Raw genomic sequence first — 19,960 nt, forward strand, 5'->3', positions numbered from 1 at the left:
GTGTTAAGGGAACATCAGCACTACAGACATCTATAAAATGAGATTAAAGTTGCTGGTTTTGCTTCTTCTCCAGCCTTTCTGTTTTGTTTGAAGGATGGCAAAGATGGAGAGCAGCAATGCTACTCTTGCACTTAGAGAAGATTTATTTTTGACTCAGAGAACAAGATGGCTCATGGTATTGATCACTGGCTACTACAATTCACACCTTGAGATTAGTTATTTGGTCCTGACCCAGAGCAGGACCAAGCCCAGGTCTCTCCTGTCTTGTGTCTTTACCACAGAAGCTGACATTTGCTGACTGCAGTTATTCCATGATGTTGGGGACACAACATTTATTTCCTAATCTAAATATCAGGGGAGACCATCTCTACCCAAGGCTGATGGTCTTACAGAATGCTGTAAGAGAGGAGGGCACTGTGGAGTTGGTTTGATAGTAAAGAATTCTGACTTCTGTTTCCATGGCATTATATACTGGCAATATATTTGCTGTAGGAGAAATAAAAAAGCAGAAAATAAAGATGAGGCTGGAAACACTATTTTTCTTAATGTCATCCCAGCAAAGGGGAAATAAATTAAACCCAAGCACCACTATAACATGGTGAGAGGCCACAGTCATCTGTAGTGGGAGATGGGATGTAAATTTGTTGCAAAGGATAGGTTAAAAGGCAGCTTGACCAACATGGAGGGAAGATAAATTGAAGAGGAGGGCACTGTAATGTAGCAGATAACAGCATAAAAATATCAAGCTGCTGGGAAATGAAGGGACACAAATTTAAATTAAACATAAGTGAGGGTAATTAACTACAGGAACCAGCTATTGAGGGAGGCAATAGATCTTTTTGTCAGGATTGGAAGTCCTTCTAAATATTTTATATGTAAAGTGCTGGTCTTAATTCAGAAATTCTGTGGGTTATGCCCATAAAGACAACCAAACAGAAACCCAGATCATTAGGCATGTAGAAATGAAACAGTCTTTGCATATCCTTTAGGAATTCCATTAGTTCAGGCTTGGGTTGTTTTTTTTTTCAGGCATCATTCTTGTACAGTCGACAAAACCAGCCTATTAAATTTGATTTACTGCTTTCAATTTTTGCTGGTAAGCATTTCAGCTCACACACAGTTTTATTGACAGCTCTGAAAACTTGAAATGAGCCAGTCTGGATACATTGGTCTGGTTTTGGTCTGGTTTTGGTGGTGTAATTCATTTATGAAGTTAAACTGATTGACCCCATAAGATTTTAAAATTTATGACTCATGTCTGGAGGAGCTATCACAGCAATAAGTTTATATATTTAGTATTTGGGGAGATTCTTTCTTTTTCTTTTGTCTCAGAGTGAATCACCAGCATGTAAAAAAATCTTCCTTTTTTTTTTTTTTTTTTTTTTTGGTGTGGTTTCCCTTGTGAATTTCATCCTGTCCAGTAATACTGAAGTTTCTTTTGAGCAATAAAATAACATGGTCCATCAATAGTCATACTAATGAGGCTGAGTTGCCAACTTATCTGTGTTTTTTCTATCCAAGCACTTCAATAACTCCAGCCCCACCAGAAGAGCTGCATAATATTGCAGCTCTCTGGATGTCTCCTAATGCTGGCCAAGAGCCAGATTAGGCCTGAAAAAAACAACCCAAGAGCCAGCAGTGTGGGCAAGTCTGTATTTACATCCATGCTGGATAAATGCAGGGTGTGCGGGCTAAGCTCTCCTGCCTCCTTTACTGTGAGCATATCAGTTGTGGCTCCTGCATAGCTGCCTATTGCAAAATGTTTAGAAAGCAGTTGTTGCTGAGGTTTCCATCCTTCTTTCAGACTTTATTGAAATTGGTCAATGGGCTCAAAACTGAGAGCACAAGGAAGAAAGAGCTGACCAGGGACTTGCAAACAGAACAACGATGAATCCTTGGTTTCTTGGGATTTCTGACAACAGCAGTTGGCAAAGGACCAAGTTGGGAGTTAGTACAGCAGAGTACTGTGGGACAAAAGGTGCTGGCAAAAGGCTCTTTAAGTCAACAGTGAAATTTGATTTGAAGTGGCCTCAGTGACAGTGTGTGGAGGTAAACTGCAGTCAATCTCATTACAAGCAGGCTTGCTCAAAGTTGTGCCCAGTATGACTCTTAGATCAGTCCTAGCAGCCCTGGTAGTGATGTCCATGTTGCAGCAGAGCCCTTGTCCTGAGGAACCAACTGGAAAGAGTTGCAGTTTCATGGGTGAATCAAATAGTGTCCTGCTCAAGTGACACAGAGCAGTCAGGGGAAATTACTTTGCATCCTTCTGTGCCATTCATCATGCTGCTCTGTTTGGTTTTCTTTGACTTTAGCTCCATTCCAGGTGAGTGGCTGGTGCTCCATGGACTGCTAGTGATTCACAGGCCGTATCTGAGCCTTGAAGTCCACCCTCTCCTTTCTAAGCAGGATTATTCCTCCACATTCCAGGATTCCTCACATCTTGCTGATACAGTTCCTGTCTCCATATTATCTCCAAGGGAGACTTTCTCCTCTTTTGTCTGGTCTTTGCTGCAGCACTTGTCTGGCCTGATCCTCATAAGACTCTGTAGGGAGCTGATCTCATCTTACCCCCTCTCTTCCCAGGCTTTTGTCCATTCCTGTGTAAACAATTTTCTTAGCTTGTGGTTAGTCTTTGACTGTCCCAGGACTCCAGCATCCCATGGCAGAGTATCTGTCCCTTCTAAAAAACCTCTCCAGTCTAGGCACAGTTATATAGTCCCTTTGCACATAAAATTATTCCAGCAAGCATACAAAATATTTAAATGATAATTGGTATGTACAGTTGTTATACTCACTGTCATGACGCAGGCAGTAGGTACAATTTGTAGAAGATTATCTCACAGGAAAAAGAATCTGGGATCTTGGTTCTCCAGCTCTGAATTTATAAACTGCTCCTGTTTGAAAGAAGATAGTCCTTTGGAGTAGTAATCGCACACCCTCATCTCTGAGCTCAGAGGTGGCTAGTGTGTTACCCATTTGGGAACTTGATCCTTCTCCACCTTGGTTCATTCCAATGATAGGGAAATTGCTGAGTTAAACACAGCACAAGAGAAGCCTGGTACATGTAAAACATTTTGCGCAGAAATGCGTGTAGTGAATCTCTTCCTTTAACACGTATTCAATTAAGAGTGCCCCAGAGTTTTATCATCCATGATTTTTTTTTATTATTTTGTAAATACTTCCCACTTGTATGGAAAATGGCTTCATTAAGCTCATTGGGATCTAACAGGGCTGTGTTGCGTGGCACTTAACTGCCTGGAGTCACTATGTACTTACTGCAGGGTATGTGGTATTTTATGGTGTTAGACACTAGGGGGGAAAGAAAAGAGTTAATATTCAGTGCCTCTTGGAAAAAAATCCACTGTGTTAATTGATGCCTCTCCATAAACCTGCCTGTCATGCATGGTTTTTCTTTCATTGCAAGTGAAGTACACATTACTGATGTTAAGTTGTAAGAGCTGCACAAGAGTATTACAGCATCTGTAACTTATGGGCTTGATTTCTAGCACTGCACAGGGCTCTCCATTCACGTCCTGTTTTATATTCACTATTTTAAAGGTGAATTAGCACAAAGAGAAGCTGTTGTGTTAGAGAGGACAAGTTGCTTTATTACTTATGCCTTGGAAAACTGCATGGTCACGGACAGTTGGATGCAGTCAAATGCTTGTCCCTTGTGGTCAGTGTCAGCAATGTCAGAGTTAATACCTGCTCCTGGCACCTTTGTACCATCCCACTAAAGATCTCATCACAGGTGACACATAATTAACCCACACTTGCCATGGGTAAGTCAGTGAGCATTAGCCTGCGTACTGAGGTATCAGCTAGCGTCTGGGTAAGGACTGGGTAAAGCAAACAGACCTCTGCTAAGTGACAGCCACAGGGCTTGCAAATGACTCGTCCTCTCCACACTCTCCTCCACAAGAGCGGAAATGATTATCATCACTATAATAATAAACTATCCCTGGCTGCAGTGAGACGTTTGTAGTTAGTGATGTATAGATCTTCCTTATCTCATAACGCCTTTGCCTGCCTACAGTGAATATACAGGATATGGGATCATATTCCAGCCTCTTTGAATTGCAGCTTGTCTGTCAGGACAGATAAAATCTGCCTATTCTTTGAACTAACAGTGGCATGAGTTAGTTATTCGGGCTACTGTGAGAGTGACATAGCAGACTAAACTCTTTCTTTTCCTTCTTTGTCAGATGCATTTCCATCCAGCAGTGTCCCATAGAAATTCAGAGCAGTGCTGGCCAAGAAAAGTGAAAGTATTGGTTTCCTGTTGCATCTACCACCCTATTTATACATGTCCCTCCTCGAGAAGCACAGAGCTTGGAGGTGCTGGGTTAGGCAGTGATTTTCCTTTTGCTTACAGAACTGCTTTTGCTGTGGTCTCCCAAATACTCTGAGTCAAACAGCCTTTTTGAGATTGATCTGGAAAAGGTGCTGTTTATGAACAGAAACATTTTTGGTTGGGGTAATTAATACCTGTGATCTTTCAGAGAGCTTTTTGTTTTGTTTTTCTTAAACAAGATGAAGTCTCTAACTCTTTATTTTTCATATGGTTTGGCTCCTAAATCCAAGCTTCTCCTTTTACTTCTTCTTGATCTAAGCATCTGTCTGGGTGCTTTGTGGGTCTAGTATTTCTCATGTTGAGAGATCGAGCTCCATTAGAGAGTCTTTCACTTCAGTTCAGTTAGAAGTTGACTGCGTGCTGTCCAAGCCCTCAGGATTTTTCAGGATGAAGTGCTGAGTAACTGCTGAACTTCACCCGTCAGGTCAGGAAGGATACCCTGTAAGTTTGCTGCATGCTCTTTGCTTTCAGACAGCTTGGGCTTGGGCTGTGAGAGTTGCTGAATCAAAAGTTTCTGTGGTGTCTGGAGCTTTCATGTTTCTCCTGCTTAGCTGGAATGTGTGTATGACTGCAGGAGGGTTATAGATGTGCTGGTGCCCTGCTGCCATTCTGGACACAGCAGACAGCAATGCTCCAGTGAACTTCTGATCCACATGAAAGTCTGAACTGTTGTTCTCCATGTGGCTTGGATCTAACTTCTACTTCCCTGAACAGTGGTTTTCTGAACCCATCTGCAAACACAGGCCTTATGGATTTGCATGCAAAATCTGCCAGGCTGCTTTTTGACCTATTTCTGGACATTGTAGCATCCCTTATGTTTTCATGGGCTTGTAAAGATCAAAATGTAATATTGTTCTCTTCAAAACATAAAAATTTTAAAATCTTCCATAAGATACTTGAATGCAAAGAACCCCACGGATCATCAACTGATGTCGGTTACCTGAGAGGCAGAGATGAGCTGCAGCACAGAGGCTGGGCTCTGAGAGCATAGTCGGCAAAAAGACATTGAGCCCAAGGGGAAGGAAGCTCTGGTTTCTGGTCAGTGCAGTATTGTTCCCATCACCAGGGGAACATAACAAATGGCTGTGTACATACATGTATTTTATACCATTCAGAAGTGATGGATATGCTTACATCCTTCCCTAACATTATTGTTGATCTTTAATTGCCATGTGCCCAGGCAGCAACAGGTGCTTTGTTCCTTTGTTTTAGCATGATGGATTCAAACGTCCCTGTTGGGCAAGACCTTGGTGGCCCTGGGGTACAGAATAGCTCTCCTGCAGCCTTGGCTGGAGGCAAGAAGATGTGGAAATGCATATGACTGCACTTTGCAGCAGAGAACATGATGTGGGGAGGGCTGTCATTTTAGCATTGAGACTATCTTGCTGAAACCATGTTTGGTATTTGCAGTGCTCTATCTCTACATTTGGTGGAACATTTGCATTAGTAAAAACCAGTTACTGATATAAAACGCAGAAGGATTTAGCTCTGGCAAAGCTTGTCTTGATAAGACCCATCTTTTAGTGGATGTGCCACTGATGGAATACCAGGGTTTCTAGTATCAGTGTCAAGGGAGAAGTGTTAGTCTGACATCTGCCTGGGGAACATCCAAAGACAGAAACTTTGTCTTTCTGAGAGAAGACAGAGGGAGGAACCCAGGAGAGCTCAGTGCATTATGTCTTGCCACTAGATTGCGAGGGCAAGAGAATACACGTTGAGTGTACTGTTCCGGGTTCCCCACTGCATCTTTAATATGGGCTTTTGCTCTTGTAATATGCAAAAAGCTGTGTAATTCTACCAGTCTTCATTCTCTAATAGATAAAAGTATATCTCTACCTTTTTCTGAAATGGGTGAACAAATACAGGAAAAAATAAAGTGGGAAAGTTCTATACGAGCTACATCCATGAGCAGAAAAAAACCCAAAACCCACACCACTTTATATGCAAGATTTTTCAGTTAAAAAAAAGGACCAAAACTGAGGTCCCAGTCCTACCACTATTGCACATGATTATTTATCAAGGGTGGTCACTAGAAAGCCAAAATTATTAGTAGATTAGTTTAACCAAAGATATGACTCTTACAGGGTTAAGTTGCTCTAGTATCCAGTCTCAGTAACGTCAGGGCCCACACACTGCAGCTCACGTGTTATGGGACAGACCTCCTCAAGCAGATGTTCATATGAGCTCGGTACCCACAATTGTGACAGATTTTTGAAAGAACCTTGATCCTATTTAGATAAAAAAATCAAAGGCCCTAATACATTGAGAGCATTAAATGTGAGAATGGATATTGAGCAGTTTTTGAGATAGGGGAATTATTTTAGCTGACAGGGTTAAAAATCTGGCTCCTAACAAAGGGAATTCAAGTTGAGAGTTTTGAAAGGCATCTAAATGACTATGTCTGTCAGGTGCCCAGTGCTCACTGGACTAAAACATATGAGAAATACACAGCTCTCTTGAGCACCCTTAAATATGCCAGCTGAAGTCTGCAGCCAGATTTCAACAGCTGTTTTAATCTTTTCCACTGTGTGCTGGAAGCTCTGGGATCTGCAGATGGATGGAACAAAACTGAAAACCTGTGATTACTATTTGTAAGCACCTGATCTTTATTAGCTGTCCTATTTATGCAGCAAATCTGTTACAGAAAGAGAAGGGGCTCTCAATGTTCTCCACATGATACTCAGCATATAGGCAAGTCAGTATGTTGCATAAGACTTTATCTTCCTTAGAAACTATGTCAGGAGGCTCCCATATTTTGCCTTCCAAGTACAATGTTTAGTTAAGATCTTGTCATAGTCCTTAAGATGGGTATGGGTGTGTAACACCTATTAAAAAGGTGAAGATGATCAAACTATGTGGACTGTGAGTTGGACAGTAGCGGTCGTTTACTGACAGCGCCGTGTTAGCCAGGAAAACCAAAGTTTAAGTTGGATGGGTTCAGAGGGGAAAAAAAGGATAGCTCTGGAGTGCAGACCAAGTGGTTATGCATTATTTTTATAAATACAGAATTATAGAATCATAGAATAATTTCAGTTGGAAGGGACCTTAAAGATCATCTAGTTCCAACCCCCTGCCATGTGCAGGGACACCTTCCACTAGACCAGGTTGTTCAAAGCCCCGTCCAACCTGGCCTTGAACACTGCCAGGGAGGGGGCAGCCACAGCCTCTCTGGGCAACCTGTGCCAGTGTCTCACCACCCTCACAGGGAAGGATTTCTTCCTTATATCTAACCTGAATCTGCTCTCTTTCAGTTTAAAGCCATTACTCATTGCCGTAACACTACATGCCCTTGTAAAAAGTCTCCCTCTGCTTTTGTATAGCCCCCTTTAAGTACTGGAAGGCCACTATAACATCTTCCCGGAGCCTTCTCTTCTCCAGGCTGAACAACCCCAACTCTCTCAACCTGTCCTTGTAAGGGAGGTGTTCCAGGCCCCTGAGCATTTTGTGGCCTCCTCTGGACCCATTTGAACAGGTCCATGTCCTTCTTATACTGGGGACCCCAGAGCTGGACAACATACTCCAGATGGGATCTCGCAAGAGCAGAGTTGAGGGGGAAAATCACCTCCCTTGACCTGCTAGCCACATATCTTTTGATACAGTCCAGGATATGGTTGACTTTCAGGATGTGAGTGCACATTGCTGGCTCACAGTCAGTTTTTCATCCACTGATACCTCCAAGTCCTTTTCCACAGGACTGCTCTCAATCCACTCTTCACCCAGCCTGTGTTTGTGCTTGGGATTGCCTTGACCCATGCACAGGACCTTGCACTTGCCCTTGTTGAACTCCTTGAGGTTTGCACAGCCCACTTCTCCAGCCTGTCAAGGTCCCTCTGGATGGCACATCACTTCCCTCCAGTGTGTCAACCGCACCACACAGCTTGGTGTTGTTGGGAAACTTGCCGAGGGTGCACTCAATCCCACTGTCCATGTCACCGACAAAGATATTAAACAGCATGGGTCCCAGTACCAACCCTTGAGGAATGCTACTCGTCTCTGCTCTCACCTTGGACATCAAGCCGTTGACTGCGACTCTTTGAGTGCAACCATCCAGCCAATTCCTTATCCACTGAGTAGTCCATCCATCAAATCCATGTCTTTCCAATTTAGACACCAGAATGTTGTGTGGGACACTGTTAAATGTTTTGCACAAGTCCAGGTAAATGACATCAGTTGTCCTTCCCTTATCCAACAATACTGTGGCCCCATTGTAGAATGCCACCAAATTTGTCAGGCACAATTTGCCCTTAGTGAAGCCATGTTGGCTGTTGGCAATCACCTCCTTATTTTCTATATGCTCAGGCATAGTTTCCACGGGGATCCACCCCATGACCTTGCTGGGCACAGAGGTGAGACTGACTGGTCTGTACTTACCTGGGTCTTCCTTTTTTCCCTTTTTAAAAATGGGGGTTATGTGTCCCCTTTTCCAGTCAGTGAGAACTTCAGTGTACTGCTACAAATTCTCAAATATGGTGGATAGTGGCTTAGCCATTTCACCCATCAGTTCCCTCAGGACCTGTGGATGCATCTCATCAGGTCCCATGGACTTGTGCACCTTCAGGTTCCTTAGATAGTCTCAAACCTGATCTTCTCCTACAGTAGATGGTTCTTCATCTTCCCAGTCCCTACCTTTGTTTTCTGCTTCTTGGGCAATGTGGCTGGAGCAGTTGCCAGTAAAGACTGAGGCAAAAAGGTTGTTGAGTACCTCAGCCTTCTCCATATCCTGGGTAACCAGGTCTCCTGTTTCCTTGCAGAGAAGGCCCACATTTTCCCTAGTCTTCCTTTTATCACCAACATACCTACAGAAGATTTCTTGTTGCCCTGACATCCCTGACAATCCTGATACATTGTATCAGGGCTTTGGCCTTCCTAACCTGACCCCTGGCTGCTCAGACAATTTCTCTGTATTCCTCCCAGGCTACCTGCCCTTGCTTCCACCCTCTGTAGGCTTCCTTTTTATGTTTGAGCTTGTCCAGGAGCTCCTTGTTCATCCATGCAGGCCTCCTGGCGTTTTTACCTGAATTCCTCTTTGTTGAGCTACATCGCTCCTGAGCTTGGAGGTGGTGATCCTTAAATATTAACTTTGAATATTTCCCTCCAGGGCTTTATCCCATGCTACTCTGCCAAGCAGATCCCTGAAGAGGCCAAAGTCTGCTCTCCTGCAGTCCAGGGTAGCGAGCTTGCCATGCACCCTCCTCACCGCCATAAGGATCTTGAACTCCACCATTTCATGGTCACTGCAGCCAAGGCTGCCTTGAGCTTCACATTCCTCACCAGCCCCTCCTTGTTGGTGAGAACAGAGTCCAGCATAGCACCTCTCCTCTTTGGATCCTCTATCATTTGGAGAAGGAAGTTATCATGAGCACATTCCAAGAACCTCCTGAATTGCTTATGCCCTGCTGTGTGGTCCCTCCAACAGCTATCGGGGTGATTGAAATCCCCCATGAGGACAAGGACTTGTTGACGTGAGGCTGCTCCTATCTGTCTATAGAAGGCTTCACCCACTTGGTCTTCCTGGGTGGGTGGCCTGTAGCAGACCCCCACTATAACATCTCCTGTCCCTGCCCTCCCTTTAATCCTGACCCATAAACTCTCAGTCAGCTCCTCACCCATCCTCATAATGCTTGTGAAATGAACATTGAGAGCCTAGGCAGGTAATGGAAATAGCAGGTGAGTGAAACACCTGAAGTGGTGTTTGGCGTTGCCAGAAAGCATTCTGGTGGCAGAAATCATGGTATTCATTCCTGTTTGCAGCCAGCAAACACTGGATATTGCTCATTAGTTTCTTTTCTATCTTGAAAACAAAGTCTCCAGACTATGTAATACCGCATTTCCACTTCAAAACAGCAGGTGTTTTCAGCCTGTGGAGCCTGGTTTCTGCAAGACTTCCACAAGCACAGTCCCAGTGCTCTGATGAAAACATTGTTCTTGCAGACCTTTGGGTTAAGATCTGAAAAAGTCCAGTGGAGCTATATAATGTTGAATTTAATTATGAGGGGGAAAGGGTTAAGAGAGGGAGTCAGAGATTTAGTAAGGTCGATTGAGTCTTGCTTTTGTCTACTTATGAACATGAACACTCCCCCCTCATAGTGGGACAGTATGAGGAATGCCCTGGTCAAATCCCAATAAATTACTGGGTACCTTTCACTGGCTGATGAATGCTTTTCATAATCAAATGGAGTTCCGCCTGTTGTTGTTATTTGAGTTCCAGGAATGGTTCTGCCCCCCTATCACCTCTCTTAGGAATAGATTCCAGATAAAGAAATGCATTATGAACACCTTAAACTGGCAGTTTCCCAACCTTCAGTGATCCAAAGTTAACACTAATAAGAAAGCAACATGCTCTTTGGCAATACTCTACTTTTCTTTCCATCTCAGCTGTAGTTTGAATCTGGGAATATTAACATACCGCTTGCTAGCAATGGGTTGGGAAAAGCTGCAGAACAGATTCATGGCAGCTACTCCCTGCTCTAGGCCACAGACATGCCCTGGGGATTTACTTGCATCATAGCAAATGCTCCTAAGTATATTCAGAAGGAAAATGTAGACATTGCTCTTCCCACCTGGTTTTGTTGTTGTGGTTGTTTTCTGACTCCCTCTCTGGAGCCTATGCAGTAATAAGCAGGTCAGCATAATCACTTTGTTATGAGAAAGAAATGTAGAAATAATATTTTTATAAATTAATTAAGGGGGAGAATTAATTGAAAATTTTCTGTATTTTTAAGGAGCATTGACTTTGTATCCGGCCTACTTACCAACATAAATCCTTCAGCAGTGTGGCTCTCCCCAGACAGCTGCCATTAAGAATGATGCTTAAAAGTTGGAACAGCCTCAGGAGCTATCCCCTGAGAATGGATTGCAATGTTCTGGGAAACTACCCTGTTCACCACAATAGACACAGAGAGGCAAAAGCATCTCTGACAGCCACAGCTGCTGTATTTTGGTCACAGTCAGGACATTCTATAAAAGGGCAATTATGGATACAGATAACTTACTCTCATAAAAATCGTAAATGCTGGATGGGATCCCAAGAGACTACCTACATCACCTTCCTGTTCTTAAAGAACTCGAATGGTGGAGATGCCGTAGTCTCTCTAGGAAGTCTGATTGGTTTACAGTGCTTCACTATGTAGATAATGTCTAACCTGAATACCTTAGGAGTCTGAACCCATGATTTCTTGTCTTATCCAGAAATTTCATGAAGAACAGATTGTTTCTTTTCTCCTTTTAGCAGCCTGTGAAAAATGTTGCCATCTAAAAATCATAGAATCATACAACATTTAGGTTAGAAGGGGCCTCTGGGAATTATCTAATCCAACCTCCTGCTCGAAGCAGGGCTAACTTCCAAGTTAGCACAAGACCATGTCCAGTCAAGTTTCCAGGGACAGAGATACTACAGTGCCTCTAGGCTCCTGCTCTGGTCCTTAACCAGCCTCATATGACCCTGGATTGGTGCAACCTTTTCATAACAGGACAGCATTGTTGATTTACGATCATCTGGTGACCTCCAGCAATCCTCAGGCCTCTTTCTGTAGGACAGCTGTAATTTTAATTGAATAGACTAATTCCCCATCCTGTATTTGGGTAGCTGATTTTCTCTGCTGAAGTGCTGCATTTTGCATTTGATCATATTGAATACCATCCCATTTATTTCTGATCCTATTTCCAGTTTGGCAAGACCATTTCGAATTACAAACCTTTAGCATACTAGCAGCCTTTTCTGGAATGATGTTGCCTGTACATTCCATGGTAATGCTCTTGTCTACTGAAAATATAATACTCTCTTTCCTTTTGTGGGTGGACATATAGGTTCATTCATTTGCACTTCTCCCAGAGCGATGACAGAAGTGCAGAGAAAGAGTCAATCTGCATTGAATTTTGCTAATAATCGGACTTTGCAAAGACAAACAGCAAATGGAATTGGCTCAAAATCCATTTAAAGGTGATTCCAGTGTGTTCAGTGTGTTTGAGATCAAGCATGAGACAAGTTAGCAGCAGAGACAATTTATCTGGGGGCTTCAGGGGGAGGAAGAATGTTTAAATTGATTTAGAATTATTTAACTTTTTTATATCATGGTTTGAAAGCTAGCTCTTGGTGGGAGCTCTGTGCACACAATGAGCGTGTTTGGCCTTGAACACATGTATCTGGTTTTAGTTAAGCCAAGCTGGCCACACTCATTCCACCCTGCACATGATCTCATTCCATGTTCCTTGTCATGGTATCTGCACACCATCCAGCAATGTATTAACAGCGTGAGTAACGTGTCTTACGTTGATTATTCTGTCACCAAGGGAGAAGTGTGTCTTGTCTGGTAGGGAACTCAGATTGTTTTAAACAAATCACTATACTTATGCTGGAGAAAAGTCAAGAGCTACGCCTTGTGTTAGGAAAAAGATTTGGGAAGGTGTGTGCTGGGTCTTGGGTCTTGGGTCAGGCCATTTTGTGAGTCAGACCAGCTACAACCAGAGAATATTGCGGTTCCTGCTCTGATGAGCTCTCCTTGTACTGTGAAAAGGCATTTGCACTGCTGCCAGCATGCTTCAGCCATTCATACTCTGTGACACTTTGGGCACCTCCAAACTCTACTGTTAGTCTGGGAAGAAAAATGCTCCTAATAGTCTTTATTTTGCATTTAATGAAATGACCAGGTTGGTGTTAGAAATGCAATGTGCTGTGTGTCAGCCAAATGGAAGAAGTGTCTCCAGGCTGCAGGGAGGAGAGGGAAGGCTTGAAAAACTTGTTCTGCTGCTCAATGTTTGTATTTGTTCTGTGTGCAGTGAACAAGCTGAAATCTGTGTCCCTGCTGGGCCTGTTTGCAGTGTGTGTTACCCACAGGGCAAGTTTTCTGCTACAGTCATCTGTCATATTTTGAGAGGAAAGGCTATTGCTAGTGGCTGTCATTAAAGGTGCATGATGCTCTTTGCATATTTTCTGAGCTAAACTCCAGCCTTAGCTCTCATCTGTGTGATAAAGGAGGTGCCTCTCTGCCTCTCTACAGCATCTCAAGTGTAAGAGCCCCAAAGCCCTGTTTTATAGAGGCTAATTCAACTTCAGATTGTGCCTGGGAGCAAAGCGCTCCTCATTTGATGAAGAGGGGCAAAACCGAGTGATCAAAGGATGAACCTAATTGCCTCTTCTCCTATACGCAGGTCTCAGAACAGATTTTGACCCAAATATCCCTGCCCCCCCAGTCCCTCTGCTACACTTAAACTGCTCAGTCTTGTTCGGCTAAAAAGGGCAGGAGAATCTGACATTGGCTGCTGCTGTGCTTTTTCTTTTTTTGCACAATCCACAGTTGGCATTTTGAGTCCTGAGTTCCCAGGTTTGGTCCTCCTTGGCTTGGCAGCCTCCCTGCAAATAGGAGCTGAAGGATCTTGCAGGCACATGGGGTTTTCCTGGCCTCCTACTGCTGCTTTTTCTCTGGAGAGTAGCCGCAGACTCATTGAGGACACTGCAGATCCAAACCCTCTGTATCTCTTGGCTCCTTATATGGTAACGTAAGAAGTCTCAGCATTTGAGTTCTGATTGGGAGTTACCCTCGTTGTTCACTCAGCTGGGGAACTAGAAGCTTTAAAACCACAGGCAAACTAGTTCTTACCACCAAGAAACCATACCTTGGTTCATGCGCGTGTATGCTGCTGTCTCACCATTATCCTACTGAAGACTAGGCTGCATCGTTAACAATAAAATGCCCCTACAAAACCTTTGCATCAGCTAGAGTTTAAGCATTCCCATTTTTTCCCTTCCGGAAGGAGCTTTAAGGTACTTGTTGTAACAGCAGAAGAAAAGAGGCTGAGACTGAGGGAGGGGCAGAGCTGGCTCTTCTGGAAGACAGCACATGAACACAGAGGTGATGGTGGGTAGTGAGAGCAGAAGGTAATGGAGATGGGGACACCTAGAAGGCACTTAAGGTGCTCTGCACTTGAGCCATCACATTCAGACATTCAGGGAGTGAAGAGACTGTCCTGAACAGGGGGAGAGGTGTTCTTGTTCATCCCAGAGCCAAATACATTTTGGTGACTTATCCCCCACCTCTGAGAGGCACAACAGTGAGCAGAGCTAAGTTTTCCTGATTGCCAAACCCTTGCATTTGTCTCTGGGAAGTCCTTGAATGTCTTTGCATGGATTTGTTTAAGCCTGGAATTACGCAGTTTTGCACTGGGTTAGTGAAGAGTGCTTTGACAAGGTGATATGTTCTCGTGCTGGAGTCCGGCCCACCCTGCTGCAGGCTGTGTCCTTTACTGGCTACAAGCCCATTGCTGGATATAGTGCTGGGGGCGCATATGAACATGAAACCATAAGGAAAGTAACTGCACTTAGTGACTTGAGACACATTTAAGGGCAGAAACAAAGGGGTTTGATGGCTAAAGGAGCTCCAGCAAATTTCAGGGGCTGTGGGAGCTTGATGTCTCTTCAGGGCCAGCTGCTAGCACTTAAAAAGGCATATGAGGGGTTTTTTTCTCCTTTCTCTTTTCCCTAGATTACATGCTGATGAGACACAAATCCTGACAAGCACTGAGAGCTGCACTCCCTTGTCAGCCCCAATTTTTAAAAGTAACTATTGGTTTCTTTTCTCATGGTGCAGGTTCCACCATATTAGCTGAGCGGCTGGGACTGTCCACACCAAGCTCGCCCACATCAACACCCAATTCCCCCACCGTTCTCTGCAGCGGCGTCTCTGACCCCATATTGTCTACATGTGGCTCTGGCCCACTCTGCAGCTCTATCAGTGGTAAGTGTGGTGGGATTCCTCCCTGCTTTGCCTCCCCCTGCCTGCTCCTGCACTGTTTCCCTTAACAGTCTCACACTTGTCTCCCAGAAGGACTTTAAAAATCACAATGCTCAACAGAGTCTTTTGTCAGCTCCCTTGGGGATGAAGGGAGAGCCTCTGCAAATGCTATTTTCAGTCTGGTTTACGTGGAAGCCACTTGGATGCCTAGACAGCAATATTTCTCCAACCCTTTTCATCATGAAAGGTCCCAAGGGAGGCAGCAGGGTTTCTGTTATGTAGCATGGCCCTGTGAGCACAGCTCTTTCTGGAGAGCTGTGTGGCAGAGACATGTTGCATGCTAGCCTAGACTGGAGCTACAGGTATGCCTACAGACACCCTTTCCCTCTCTACACACCTTCAGTACCCTCTTCAGTAAAAGGCAGTATTGATATTTCTAATACACCAATGAATTCCAGTGAGAATTAGATAAATGTACATGCAGTAGAAAAATTATAGGCTGTTCAGCAGCATTTTTAAAACCCCAGGCACCTGCATGATCCCAAGGTGATGGTAGGATATATTACTTACCAAAGCCTTGTCATTGTTGTCCAAACCAAGAGTGTTTTTCACTGAAGTGACTTACCAGTCTCAAGTCTAATAACTGGTGACAGCAAACATTCAGATTTGTAATGGGTTTTAGGGAAAAAAAAGTAGAATTTTTCTCATTGTCTTGCTACCTCATCTGGCTTCATTGGTGAGGCCTCATAATGGGTGTGCCATAAGCATAATTACTGCAGCCCCTCATAGCTCTCGAAGCAATGACCCACTACATGCTGTCCATGCAGGTACCACCCCACCTGTGTCCTGAAGGAACCACATGGAGTGATTTGTAACCAGGCATTGTGGTCCCACATCCCTGGATTTGCCCTAGAGAGAAGTACTGCTTGTATTGGGAGCTGCTGCCACCATGTGCCACCCAGCTCCTCCCTTTTCAAAGCAGATGCCTTGATCCATCCCTCCTGATTTCCTTCTTTATTAATATTTAGTAGTTTGAAAATGTGAAACTGCTCTTTCTCCCCACTATGTGGGAACAGCTATCTCTTGGTCTGCTCTGCGTTGGCAGCAGATCCCAGAAGATGCTGCCTTTCTGCTGCCCTGAGCTTTGGCATGTGTACCAGGACTCAGCGAGTGGGACAGTAGGTCATAGGAAGGACCCCTGACCCTGGAGCGTCCATTTCTGCTAGGGCGTGGTTCTTCCATCTGTAGCTAGCTTCAGGGCAGAAATTACCCTGGGATGTCAGGAAGCCTTTTAAGCAGCATGAGTGACCCTGTTCTTTGTGTTTCAGGCACGGCTCCCAACTCTCCAATCAGCTTGCCTGAGTCACCCATCTCCCCATCCATCTCAGGGCCCTGGGGAGATGAATGCACCATCTGCTATGAGAACATGGTAGACACGGTCATTTACTCCTGTGGACACATGTGTCTCTGCTATTCGTGTGGGCTGAAGCTCAAGAAGATGGCCAACGCTTGCTGCCCTATTTGCAGACGGGCCATCAAAGATATCATCAAAACATACCGCAGCACTTAGAGCAGCAGCAGATGCTGTGGTGGGGACTGGGCAGGTGGGGAGGAGGCTGTGAAACAACACAGGTCTTGGTCTCTATTAATCATCCAGGAGATTAAAAAACTATCACCCACCACCACCCTGATCCCCTCATCTGTGGACAACACATGAGACAAGCTTAGACGCTGCTCTTCCTCCCTCCAAGAAAGCCCTGGGGCTGAACTCCAGTGTGTCAGGGAAGTTGTGATGGACTAATCTCCCTTGTGGATTTTAAACTTTATCTCAAAAAAAACCAGCTGGTGCAATCATCCCTTTTCTGGACCATGCACAGTGGAGGGGAGTCTCCACTGTTTAGCAGGGACAGCAAGCAGTAAAAGGTTCAGTGCTACACATTGCCTTCCAGAGACACCCTGTGTGCAGAGAACAGCTTAGCAAAAGAGGAGAAAAGCTGGGGCCAGTGCAGAAAAGGACCCAGGATCTGTGAGGTGAAACCCACCCCTTGTCCACAGGCAGAAAAGCAGCCCCATGAGGGCTGTCCCCTGCTCCTCCCTTGCTGTTCTCTGTCCAAGGCATTCATGGCAGGTTTGGCAGCCAGTACCGGCACCGGCCTTGCTCCTTCCCAGCAGTGTCCAGCCATCTCCTGTTGCCATCCCTTTGCATGACGAGCAGCTCTCAAACCCCATCACCACCAATTTGTGTGTGGTCTCCACGCAGCACGAGGGATTCAGCAGCATCTCTGCCCCCATGGGCCTGCGGGAGAGGGAGATGTGTCTCCCTCACCTTTCCTCCTCCTACCATCCAGACAGCACTTGTGAGGGAGAAAATAAAATAAAATAAACAAAAACAAAACCCCCAACCCCACTGGGGAAGAATGTATAAACCCACGTGTCTGCGGGTTTCATTTACTGGTAACTTTATCACTGTGCTTTAAGACAAAACCAGCCAGGTGGTACTCAGCCCTTCAGAGCCAGCCTGACAGCAGGACACAGCTGTCCTTTGTGTCATGAAGAAAGAAAAGAAAAAGTAGCTTGAGGGGTTTGGTTGGCTTTGGTTTATTTAAATATAAATCCCCTTCACTCCTGCCCCAGTTGAGAACCCCGCTGTCCCTGTGGCAGGTGCCTGCAAGGGCAGCCCCCACGGTTGCTGTGATAACCACCGCTCCATCTCGGCCACTGGCCTGGCGCAGGGCTGCTGGCCCTTGGGCCTGGGCAGGGAGGCTCTGCAGCAGCAGGAGCTGCCCGTCTCCCCTCCAGCCACATCCTGCTGCTTTCCAGGGCCACACGGGAGGTAGAGACAGTGTCTGGGTCCTGAGGGGTGATCAGGGCTGGGGTGCAGCAGCAATGGCATTTGCCCTGCCATGTTGCCCACCAGGCCAGGCCAGAGAAGGCCATGGAGTTTTACCCCTTCTGCTGAGCCTCCTCCTGCACCCCAATGTGCAGCTGCTTACAGGACATGGGGGACCAGTGTGACATAGGGATAGAAGCATTTGAAATACACAGCTGTTCACTGCAGGGGGCATCATGCCCCCCCAGGCAGCAGGTGGGTGAAGGAGCACTTGCAGAGGCTGCTTCCAAGAGCGCCCGGAAAAAACATGTCTTTGTCCCGTCCTCTTGAGGAGATGAAAAAAAGAGGCTGCTACAAGCTGTAGAGCCTTTTTCTAAAGGCACCACCATCACTGCAGCCTACCACAGGGGTCTGCAGCTACCCCCAGCCTGCCCCGGCAGACAGTACTAACTTGAATGCTGATATTCTGGTTACAGGGATTTGCATACCTCTCATGTACACCCCTAACCCAACCCAGCCCTGCACTCCAGGCCAGCTGTTGAAAGCCCTGTGAAAGCATCATGGCTCCTGTGCCCAGATTCCCTCACTGAGGGGTGGGAGGAGGCTAGGTTGCCACAAGTCTGGTGGAAGTCACAGCAGCCATGCCAGGAGCACGGCTGGTCTGCAGGCACACAGCCAGCCTCCAGCTTGCCCGAGGACAGAGCCGTGACTGGCAGACACAGGGAGCCTGTTTCAGTAGTTACACAAACTCCAGTGCAAAGATTTCAGAAAGGACAAACCCAAGGGGTAGGAAGGTATTGATGAAACAGTGGATATGGGGAAACGTGCAATAAGCAGCCTCCCGAGCCTTCACTACACCAGTGGAATCAGTTCCCCTCCATGCAAGGGGTATACTTTATTTTTCAAGAAACTCCATCGATGGGTACCAGTGCAGTGGTGTGAATTCCCTCTTCACCTTTTGAATTCAAGAGTGTTTTAATATATAACTGTGTTTGTTTTACTGTGGACCAAACTCTAGGAGTTAGCAGAAGCTGAAAGCTCCCCCAGCATCAGAGCTCAAAAATTGGGGTTAAGTCCTGCTCCCAGCATCAGCTGGCCTCCAGTTCTGAGCAGGGAAGAGGAGAGCAAGTCTCTCTCCAGGGAGAAAAAAAACCAAACCACCACACAGCAACAGTAGCAATCCTAACCTTTTATTTTGTTTGACTGGTGTAGGTTCCCATGTACCTCCGTGTTCTTGTGTCATTTGCATTTCATGGCTTTACTTTAAGATGTTTTGTGTTCTGTTTAAAGAAAATAACAATTCATTGTGAAAAATTGGATAACTGTGATTGTGAATAAAGTTGATTTAGGTATCCTGCAGCAGTATGGGTGACTGAGTATTTACCACTTCCACAAGTGTGGCAAAATATGATGGGCAGTGCAGTGGCGAGAGGCTGAAGTAAGAGCTACGGTGGTATGAGAGCCTCTTCCTTGCAGGGAGCTGAGTGGAGAGAGCTCAAGCTTTCCTTTAGAGCCTGATAATGAGGGGGTGTTGAGAGCTGGATAATGAATAGGCTCCTGATGGACCCCATACACACATAAGGAGTAAAGGAAGTCACAAAAGTAAAAGCAAGGGCTAACTGTACTCCTGCAAGCCTAAGCCCCATGCTCCTGAGTCTCTTCACACCCTCCCCACAGCTTCTTTACTCTCATTGCTTGGTTTGCACAGTCTCTCCCAAGTGAGTGCCTCTAACCACAAAAAAAGCCCTCCACCAACACAAAAAAGAGAAAGCATACTGTGAAGAAATGTAGGACCGTGCTGCTCAGCCTGGCAGGGACCAGGTAAGGTGGCTGAAGATGAGGCAGAGCAGTAGCAAAATTGCCTGGTGTCTGCACCCCAGCTCTGCAGAGATATGATAATCCAACACCTGACAGGAGGATCCCAGCCCTGAACTGAGCAAGATGTTGAGAAAGCCCACTGACAAGCCATGGTCTGGCCAAGGGAGATGCTGGGGCAATATGCAGATGCTTCCTCAGCATGTAGCAAGGGACACAGGGACCCAAAGGGGA

At 45.4% G+C, this 19,960-nt stretch overlaps 1 protein-coding gene across 4 annotated transcripts in view; it reads left to right on the forward strand.

Annotated features, from left to right (window-relative positions):
* The window catches only part of NEURL1 (neuralized E3 ubiquitin protein ligase 1), a 170,065-nt gene extending 150,757 nt beyond the window's left edge, over positions 1–19,308 (forward strand). For 2 of the 4 annotated variants that reach the window (XM_074907665.1, XM_074907664.1), the window contains 2 exons: positions 14,938–15,084; positions 16,410–19,305. In XM_074907665.1, coding sequence (XP_074763766.1) covers positions 14,938–15,084; positions 16,410–16,651 — 389 coding nt within the window. In that variant the 3' untranslated portion in view covers positions 16,652–19,305. Of the gene's footprint in view, positions 1–14,937; positions 15,085–16,409 lie in introns of all 4 variants that reach the window. The other 2 variants (XM_074907662.1, XM_074907663.1) reach the window with 2 other exon arrangements.
* The last annotated feature ends 652 nt before the right edge of the window (positions 19,309–19,960 follow it).

Source organism: Athene noctua, chromosome 5 (assembly GCF_965140245.1).
Source record: "Athene noctua chromosome 5, bAthNoc1.hap1.1, whole genome shotgun sequence".
Lineage (NCBI taxonomy): Eukaryota > Metazoa > Chordata > Aves > Strigiformes > Strigidae > Athene > Athene noctua.